This window comes from Rosa chinensis, chromosome 2 (assembly GCF_002994745.2).
Source record: "Rosa chinensis cultivar Old Blush chromosome 2, RchiOBHm-V2, whole genome shotgun sequence".
NCBI classification, from domain to species: domain Eukaryota; kingdom Viridiplantae; phylum Streptophyta; class Magnoliopsida; order Rosales; family Rosaceae; genus Rosa; species Rosa chinensis.
The window spans coordinates 58761713-58772093 of NC_037089.1; the positions used below are offsets into that span (position 1 = coordinate 58761713).

At 39.3% G+C, this 10381-nt stretch overlaps 1 protein-coding gene across 1 annotated transcript; it reads right to left on the reverse strand.

Moving 5' to 3' along the window:
* Positions 1-6961: 6961 nt before the first annotated feature.
* LOC112184635 (probable LRR receptor-like serine/threonine-protein kinase At2g28960) lies at positions 6962-9681 on the reverse strand (the record flags this gene model as incomplete). Its single annotated transcript, XM_024322886.2, has 10 exons — positions 6962-7514; positions 7646-7835; positions 7906-7968; positions 8053-8179; positions 8277-8453; positions 8651-8816; positions 9047-9127; positions 9227-9298; positions 9439-9510; positions 9608-9681. Coding segments are annotated over 10 exons (1443 nt in total), but the record flags the coding sequence as incomplete, so codon positions are not given.
* Between the last annotated feature and the right edge of the window lie 700 nt (positions 9682-10381).

Consider the following 10381-nt stretch of genomic DNA (forward strand, 5'->3'; position numbering starts at 1 on the left):
TCACGGTGAAGACGAAGGTGAAGTGGACTCGGTTGCCAAAACGTTGTGAGATGATATGTGTGTGAACGGCGAATCGCATCAATCCAATCCGGAATGGCCGAAAGAGATCAATGGATGATAATTCTATATTACGAACTACTCCTAAGTGCGAAAAGTAAAGTGCATATAAAATAAAGAACAAGAAAGTAAACTGCTTGAATGTAACGACTGAAATAAAAGTAAGAAACTAAAAATGAAAACAAGTTATGAAAGTTGAATAGAAGGCAAAGTACCTATGAAAGACTAAGAGAAAAGTTTGAGTAAAAGTTGTATATTGATTTGTTTGTGTGGTGCATGACCCTTTACAATGAGTTACAAGGTGCTATATATACAAATCAAAAACCTAGGCTAACTTGCTCTCTAAGACGTGGAATTCAAGTAGGATTCATCTTCCTTTTTTGGGTTGATTCATCTATAAATGTTATGATTCGGCTGATATCTGGAATCTTCACAATCGAAATCCTTGATTGATTTGAACTCTTTCCTCGTGGGGATTCCTTCCTTGAACAGACTCCTCGGCCGATGTTTTTCAGTTGGACTTGGCCGAGCATATCTAAGCTCCTTCTCGGCCCATCTGCGTAGTCACTCATTTGAACTTGGATTTTCCAACCATGTAACCAACCGTGTGATCCAATTTCATCAAATCTCCTCAAAACAGATCTGAGTAAGGATAAATTTCCTTGGAGCAGATCCAAGTAAGGAGAGATTTTCTCAAGGTTGAATGTTTTGTTCCATCACTTCAGCTGTTTTCTTCTCATCTTGATGTTCAGCTTCCTCTCAGTAGATGACAGTTTGCTCTGGTACTTTTTGAACAATCCAATTAAGACCACAGAGATTGGTCCAGTCCCTATGGAGACGCCTCTATGGATTGTTTAGTACCATCATAGACCAATTTCTTTAGCAAGAAATTTGGAACTAGATAACTGTAAACAAGAGTTAACTTGTATTTAATGATAATCAAATTTACGGTCGCGAATGACAAATTTGGGTCGTTCGACCCAAAATTTCAAACCTCGGCCGAGTGATTGAATGATGTTTTTATCTCAGACTCAAAACTCTAATCTCGGTCGAGTGACCGAACAACGCTCAGTCATACGACTCAAAACTATAATCTCGATTGAGTGACCGAGAAACTCTGATTTAGGTCAACACCTTCATTTCGCCCGTATGACCTAAATTTTATATTCTCGGTCGACCTAATGCTTATTTGACTAATTTCCTCATCTCAGCTAAATGACCAATTAATTTCATTCTCGGCCGAATGATCGAGTGACTTCATTCTTGGCCCTTACTTAATCTCAGCCAAAATTCTCTCTCATTCAACAACGAGAGCTTAGTAGGTCGACGTGCAAAAAACAAGGGAAAACACCTGGCCAAATGAAACAAAACCCAAAACTATCTAAATTCATGCCATAGCAACTATAATCGCTTAGAGACCTCAATTGGTGTACAACTAGAGTAGCTAAACTTAAATAGCCAGACTCTAAATCAAATGCTAGGCATAGAAGTAGGAAACTTAAAGTTCCCCTTGCCCTTATCTTTAGGGCCAACATCCTGAGTAGTAGTTGCAGAAGGATATGTGAGGCGTAATGGAGTCATTCTCACCTTCTTTTGAGAGCGAGAATTCTTATTCTTGTTTCCAAGTGGTCTGCCCATTTTCTTCTTCAAAGTCACGTACAAGAGCAACATCATCATCAACTTCAACCAAACCAAGAACATCAGCATGAAGAGTAAGGAGCTTACCACCCATAATAGTTTTGAACTTCTTTGAAGAAGGAAAGCATGCTTCCTGCCGGCCTCTTTTCTTGTAGGTTAGTGTCTTCTTCTGCCATGATAGTTCTAGGGGCAGCATATACCTCTTTTGTTCTGAAACCAGATGACACCTCTGAGGCTGTCGAGGTGGTCTCAACCTGCAGCACGGTATCTTGGTCCATGACCTCAAGCTCTGCCGTGGTTTGCACGGTATCCTAAGTTGAAACAGGCTCAGAAGTCTAGCGCTCCAATCGTCGAATGACAAGCCTCTTCTTTTTCAGCAAGGAAGAAGAGGGTTTGGGTAAGTCCAGACCAGTTTGAGCCAAGAAAGAGAAGGCACCGCCTGATGTGATGCCCCAGAAATTCGTATTTATTTTTCAAGGATTTTCTGTAACTTAATTTAGTGATTATCAGATGATTTCGTGGCTCGTGGATGGAGCAGAAGTGTTTCCGGCGAATAATTATTAAGGAAGCGTCATTTTGGGGGGAGGCACAAGGGTTGACTTTTTATTAGTTGGGTATCTCTAAAAATTTCCTTCACGAAATTCGTAGAGCGTGTCGATACAAGTTCGTGGACATGTGGAATGCGGAAATCGGAGTTCGTATGAGAAAGTTATGAGCGATTGAAGTTTGTGGAAATTTCTATAAATATAAGAAAATCCGAGATTTTTTCATAAATCCCAAAACTTCCGAAATTTCCATTTTCTTCCCCAGAATCTCTTTGTTCTCTCTTCTCACTCCGTGCAACCCGACGGTGACCCGACCCGGACCCATATCCTTTTTCCGGCCACTAGCAGCGGCGGACCTGGCTTGGACGGACTCGCCTCAGCCTCTGTTGTCGATCCCTGGTGTTGGTTTCACTGGTGGAACACCTCAGAGGGAGATCGAAGGCCCTCAGTTGTACGATCGGGCCCCGACCGGTTTCAGATCTCCGGCTACTTCCCGACCGATTTCTTCACGGTTCTGGGATCGTCTCTTCCTCCTGATCATCATCATACTTACCTTGTTGGACGATTTTGCGTGAGGAGTGAAGGATCAAGGTTTGAAAATCAGCTGTTCTGGTTGGATCTGGAATCTTGATCAGACGGCCGCGATTAATCCAACTTCCAAGTTGATCTAGGACGATCTAGACCGAATCTCACTTAGCTCCAGGTAGCCAGGTAGGGAAGTTGCTCATCCCTTAAATTTGAACAAGTTTGTAGTTGACGACTTTTACATCGGAGGTGGTTGACCTGGCGTTGACAGCCACCGTTGACCACACGCTGACCCGTCGCTTGTGGTGGCGCGTGGCGGAGAGTCCATCGTCCTTTTTGTGTTATGTTTTCAGTTTATTCATCTATGCATCGATACGGTCGTTTTGATATATTATAAGGTCAGTTTGGAGAAAGTTGATGCATGCTAGGGTTTCGGTTTTATGAGTTATCTTCGGTTTGCAATCCGCGAGGATCCCAACGTTTGATCTTTGTATAATTTTGATAGGATGATCCCAAGGGCGATCTGTGAGAATCCGACTGTTGGATCGTCGTTTAAGTGTGTTATGAATCAATTGCTAAGTTAGGGTTGTACTTGTTTAACTTGTTTAGGTGATTGATGGTTTTGGTTGGGCGGACGGTTGTGATTGTGATTTTGGGCTGTATTGAAGACGCAGCTGGATTTGAGGTGAGACTGGTGAGTAAACCTCACGGTGTTTCGGTCGATAAATTAGTTATGTTTAATTTAGTAGATTTAATTGTTAGCATGAAAAATCATAATTATCAAAATAAATTATTTGTTTTAAAATATATGAACTTGATCGACAACGGTTCATGGGTAAGTTAAAACATGGTTTTGAAATAAAATGATTTTCGAGTAGTTAATTTGTAAACTATAGTTGGTATTAGTGGTCATTCCTGCGTGAATGACTACGTATATATATATATATATATATATATATATTTACGTGGAATATATATATTGATTGGCGTGTTATCGAGTGATGAGATGATTGGAATGGATTGATTATTATTCAAGCTTTTATTTCCACACGCAAGATGTTGAATAATGAATTGTTGAACATGTGGTGAGAAAGCTATCATGTATGTTGCGAATTTTGGATTTATGGTCGACATAGTGACCAGTATGAGGAAATCGGATGCTCTAATCTTAGGCTGATGATGGGCTACGATTAGTTGAGGGAATCAGATGTTCTAATCTTAGGCAGATGATGGGCTACGATTGGTTGAGGGAATCGGATGCTCTAACCTTAGGCGGATGATGGGCTACGATTGGTTGAGGGAATCAGATGCTCTAACCTTAGGCGGATGACGGGCTACGATTGGTTGAGTGTATTGGCTGCCATAACCCTAGGCGGTGACGGGCTACGATTGAGGTAACGATGTCGAGTTTTGAAACGAGTTATTTTGTGAGATGGTGTATTTGGAGTTGAAGAGTGAAGTCTTGGTTTTAGCATGAGTTGTTGATTTCTTTAATTAATTTCCTTTTTCATTTCTATTGTTTGGTTTCTTTTTCTCTTCTATGATTGATTTTTAAGTAATCTCCTGAACTAAATTTCTACGCAGGGATTACTACATTTTGTATTGTTTGTTTTAATGTAATTTCCTGAACTAAACTATACGCAGGAATTGCTATGATTTGAATTGTGTGATTTTAGGTGATCTCCTGAACTAATTTCTATGCAGGGATTACTAATTGTTTACCTAGTGTGATTGTATGTTTGGTTATGCTTTGTGGAGTTAAATGTTGTTGCTTTAATTTATCTCACGAATTGAGAAATTATAAGCATGAATGATGTGAGTCATTTTAATTGAGTTTATTCATACGAGCTTAAAAAGCTTACCTAGTTTGCTGTTTGCAATCCCGGTGCACTATTCTATGGTGTAGCGGTTATTCCTGTAGGTGAGGACCACCAGGGTTGAGTATGAGGGCGTGGAGTGCAGCAGTGTTAGGTTCATAACCTATTTTGTTAGCATACTGCTGTTTTTGGTATGCTCCTAGTGAGCGTGTACATTTGTATATTAGATCTCTTGAGTTTTGTATACACTTGTTGTTGTAATATTTGACTTAAGTGATCGAGTCTTTATTAACTTGTAGCTATTACTCTGAATTATCTGGAAAAGTTTCTTGTAATTTTAAGAGTTGGTTTAATTATCGCATTTCGGATTCGAATATCTTTATTCAAAATTCAGGGCGTGACACCTAAAGTAGAAGGGCCGCCACCAAACTTCAAAACCCTAGAAGCAGATATGGCAGTTTTGGGTTCCTCACACTTAGCCCCAAAGTGAGTAACCAGTTCACATTGAGAACATCTACCCTTAAGATGTTCAAATTAATTGAAGCTGTAGTAGAGGCTCAATGCCTGGAGCCAGAAAAATCTGACGCTCAAGAAGAACTAGTTTGGGGATGTCATGAGAGAAAAGAATGCGAATGATACTTTTCCGAAATTCTTTCTTATCATAATTTAGATATCCACCCAAAAGATTTTAGATGAGTATGAAGTTATCAGGTTCTTCATAGAGATGAGGGATACCAGAAACCCTAACCCAGATCCTGACGTGCTTCAAGGGGAACTCAGCACTGGGGAGAACGCAATCATACTTCTCCAGACAAACTAAAGCCTGATCAAAACACCAAACAACACCTTAAGCACCTTGTTTAGATCCCGGACTAAGTCAAAAGAGAACAAGAAGTGGTTATCAGCTCGTTCATGTACCCTGAAATCTTTTTCCACCATCCAAGTCTAGAGGAAGTGTGATTTGAAAGCAGCAGAATCGACTGGTTTACGGGTGAGCGGTTTCTTGAGAAGCATAGACTGGGAAGACCTGCGCACAGGTTATTCTCAAATCTTCCCCAGATCCGAGCCGTTACCCCCTTCAGCAAGTGCCAAAGAGGTAGAAAAATTGGCGGTAGAAGCCATTGAGGAATGGAGTAGTTGAGACAAGGGAAAACGACGGCAAAAGTCGCTGACGATATTGCTAGGGTTTTGAGAAAGTGTTGCTAGGGTTTGAGAAAAAATCTCCTAGCTATAAGGTTTATTATATTTCAGCAAGGAAGATGATAAATGGAACTTCTTTATAAGGATACATTTTTTTTTTTTGTGGAAATAGATAACTTCATTACTTATTCATGGCCAAATGACACATACATCAGATGTTGTCTCATATCAAAAAAACTAAATGACACAAGCCGCCAAGCAAAAGACAAGTGACCCTTACTGTTAACACATACGCTCACTTATTTAGCCTAAACAACAAGAAATCAAGTCCTCACTACTACACCTCTTTGAAAAGAAAACCTAGTCACTTAGAGACCTCAATTGGTGTACAAGTAGAGTAAATTAAGAAGAAAGTAATAGAAGACCCAATTTCAAGTGGTAGGCAAGAGACCCGGAGAGCCTAAGGCTTTCCTTTGCCCTTATCTCTAGGGCTAGAAACCGAAGCTCTAATTGCAGTTACTGGAACGTTGGCTCTTGTTCTTACTTCCAGCAGTCTACCCATCTTCTTCTTTAGAGTGACAAGAGGCACATCATTGTCATCCTCGATCAAAAGTTTGCCAAGTAGAAAAGATTGGGAGGATCTACACGTACACAGGACCGCCGCTAATCTTTCCCAGATCCGGGGCGCTACCACCTGCTGCAACAGCAAGAAGAGCAACAAAGCTTGCTGTGATGGCATCTATGGAGGCCATGGAGAGGAGGAAGCGATAGCAAGAGGCTAGAGGCTATGGAAGGAGACTAGGGTGCCGTAGAACACTAGATTGAGAGAAATACTCTCCTAGGGTTTTTTTTCATTTCTTTTTGGCAATAGTGAATTTGATTCTTTATAAGGATACATTTTTTGTGCATATACATGATTTAGTCACTCTTTTTTTAGCTACAGAAAATATCAAAAGGGAAACACTAAATCCAAACCATTGTGGTGACCTGACCTTCGCAATGATAATTTGGGTTTCACAACTAAAACTAATTGATAATGATTGGAGTTAACCTATATCCTTATAAGCCCATAAATAAGGGTTAAGGGTATATTTTTCCAATGTGAGAGCTCTGTTTTTGTTTTCACATTCTCAAAACGCAAATGGTCCAAAGTCCGAACTAGTCTAGCCTAGGGTGCACATCTAGCTAGTCAGCCTCCTTTCTAAAAAATATGCATTTATGTGATCAGGAATATAGGACTTGATTGCAGTTCACGCATAATACAATACAAAGAGTTCATAGGAGGGACTAAAAGTCCTGCAGGGTCGAATCGTGAAATTCCAATTCTCATTATTTTATCGACATCAGTACTACCACCACCACCTCGATCTACTACCTAACTGAGGGACGTAGCATTCTGATAGAATCATTTAGAGACACCATCTCAACTGGTTCTCCTAATTCAGTTTCATATCCCATCTGCTTTTTCTGAGACAGTTCTTCCGTGGCCATGCACTCCTTCAGTTCCATCAGTACCTGACTCATCGTTGGCCTTTTGGTGGCGTTTGGAGACACGCATGCCATTGCTATCTCCACAACTTTCCAGACAGAGTTGACATTGAAATTTCTCTCTAATCTCGGATCAACAATACTGTTAATGTCACCTTGCGCAAGCATGAAACCAACCCATTGGCTAATGTGAATCCTCTCAAGCGTTCCTGTTATAACAGGTCGACTTGTGATGATCTCCAACAGCACAATCCCAAAGCTATAAGTATCACTTTTCTCGTTTAACCTGCTTGTTAAGTAGTACCTGAAGTAAAGCCAAACCAAGTTCCTCATATATATCATATTAATTTCGCTAGTTTCAACGTCCATTTGAAGTTTCAAAAATAAGGATTTACCCCATGATGTGAAATTTAAAAACAATCCACAACTACTTACTCAGGGTCAAGATACCCGGGAGTTCCAGCAACAACTGTCGATATATGAGTTCCACCATCTGTAGGGAAATTTCTGGATAGGCCAAAATCAGATACTTTGGCTTGGAAGTTCTCAGTTAACAAGATGTTTGCTGATTTCACATCCCTGTGAATTATAGGTGGCTTACAACCATAGTGCAGATACTCCAATCCTGCATTCCAAAATTCATCAGAAAAATAATTTTCTTAACACAATAAAAAAGTAAACAAAGAGCTGCTGACCTTGTGCGGCATCTGCTGCTATTCTAAGCCTATCTTCCCAGCCCAAAATATTTGAACTGCTATCTACATCATTAGAAATAAAAGGATCTTGATCAGACAAGAAATGCGGAACTTTAGACTTTAGTATTTTCAATTACAGCTAGAAACCTGAAAGATGTTCTTGTAAGTTTCCATTGGCCATGTACTCATAGACGAGCCCCATATTGTTTTCATCATTGCAATATCCAACAAGGCTTGTCAAGTTCGTGTGATGAACTCTCATAAGAAGATTAACCTGTAAATTAAGAGGCCATAAACAGAAAAGTTTTAGTAGTTAATATATGCATAATTGAGCTAAAAAAGACTGCATTTGGTTATCCTGATAAACATGCCTCTGCATGAAATTCTTGAAACCCTTGAATTGATGATGGAGAAAGCATCTTGACAGCTACTTGAAGTTTGTCAATATATCCATGGTAAACTGTTCCAAATCCACCTTTACCAAGGGTCCTCTCCAAATTGTTAGTGAACTTGAGGATCTCAGAGTATGTAAACTGTTGGTTTTTTTGCTACAGTTCCAGTGACGGAAAGTGGGGTTTTTCATATATGGCAGCTCCTGGAATCAACATCATTACTAGTTTAATGTGCATATATGCCTTAAGATTTTTCAAGAGTCATTGACAGTATGACTATATATCTCCTAGAATCTTGAGAGTTTTAAGTACTATCATTTTTATGGCCACAGAACCAAAAGAAAGCTTCATACAAATTTGGAATTCTTACCATCTTCTGTTTTCCTTTTCAAGCACCAGCAGATTACTGCTACAGATAAGAGGCAAAAAATTCCAACGACGGATCCTACTATGGGTATAATGAAATTGTTCTTCTTTTTGCAAGAAAAATTTCCAGATAGATTTGGATTTCCACACAAACTGCCATCAAAATGTTACAGAAAGAATAGTTAGATTTTGAATATTACAAATTCCATTTACTATTACCTGCAGATATCAAAGTTCTCAACAATCCATTTTGAAGAGGAATATCTGATCATCCACCTTGTCAATCAAATTTTAGCAATAGTTTTCAGGTGAGTCATTAAACATTAAATTTGAAGCAGGTCCAAAAAACACAGAATGAAGGTCACATTTTGTACAAAGTACACCTTAATGATAGTAAACCATTCCTCCTTCTTTCAATAAGTCCGACTGGAACTGAGCCTGTGAGCTTGTTGTTCTCCAAGTTTCTGCAAAAGCAATTAACAAAATTGTATCACCAAAGTTGTATTTAAGAATATGCAGTGTTGCTCCATATATATTATATAATAAACAATATTATGACTTACATGATGGTTAAGTTTGGCAGCTGAGACAAAAAATCTGGAATCGGTCCTGTTAAGTTGTTGTTTGATAGATCCCTGAGTCATGAGCAGCTCGACTCATATAAGTTTAACTGATAGACTTATATACAACAAGCCAAAAAAATAAAATAGAAAGTGGAACTCATTAGTTTGATATACAACAAGCCATATATATATATATAATTATATATGCTTACAAAGACTGTATCATTGATAGATTGGATAAAGAAAGAGCTGTCTCCCCAGTTAATTCACTCGAGGACAAGTCCCTGCAGATTGTATGTTCCGTAGATCAATTCACCAAGACTTAAGTACTGCAACTAAAATATAGATTGAGTAATGTTTTTCGAAGACAAGTATACTTACAATGATATGATTCTTGGGGACTCATTTATAGGATAGCTACATTTTAGACCTTCCCATAAGTAGTTCTTGGGGGAACATTTTAGACCTTCTTTTTCTGATTTAAAAGTGGCTGTATAAGATTAATGTTTATTTCTTTTTTTCAATTATATGTAATAGAATGATGTTGCCAATACCCCAATCCTATATGAAAGTACGAAACCAATATGTTGTTCAGTGAAAAGTAACAAGCAAAGTATTCCCAAGGCAAAATTACCTTTTGTTAAGCCTCTGTTCGATCACATGAACGCACCCATATGAATAAACTTCTTTGGAAAGCTACTTCATCTACAAAGAGATCATACAAACGACAGAGGTATTAAACAAAGACAATCTCTTTTCATACAAGGACAAAGAATATCTGAATTCAAAACTGAAGTACACAAAACTGCTAGTTTAAGAATCTTGGCCAAAATTTAGCCAGCTTCTTTTATAGGATTCTGTTAATACCAATCGGAATTGAGCAAATCATATTGCTATTACCTATTGGCTCATCCACCCATCATGTCTCCACATATCCTTCGTAACGACGAGGAACAACATTGCAGATGACTTCCAGTCTGGCAACCATCGACCCACTGGCCGGTGATCAGCCATCAAGCATCGATCTGAGTCTAAGCACAATCGCGATCCGAGCCCGAGTCTGAGAGGATCAGTACCAACCATTACGCGCAGCCCAAACCCTCCAGCGAACCTACCTGCCGTACAGGCCTGGCCAACGGCGACGTCATAACGACG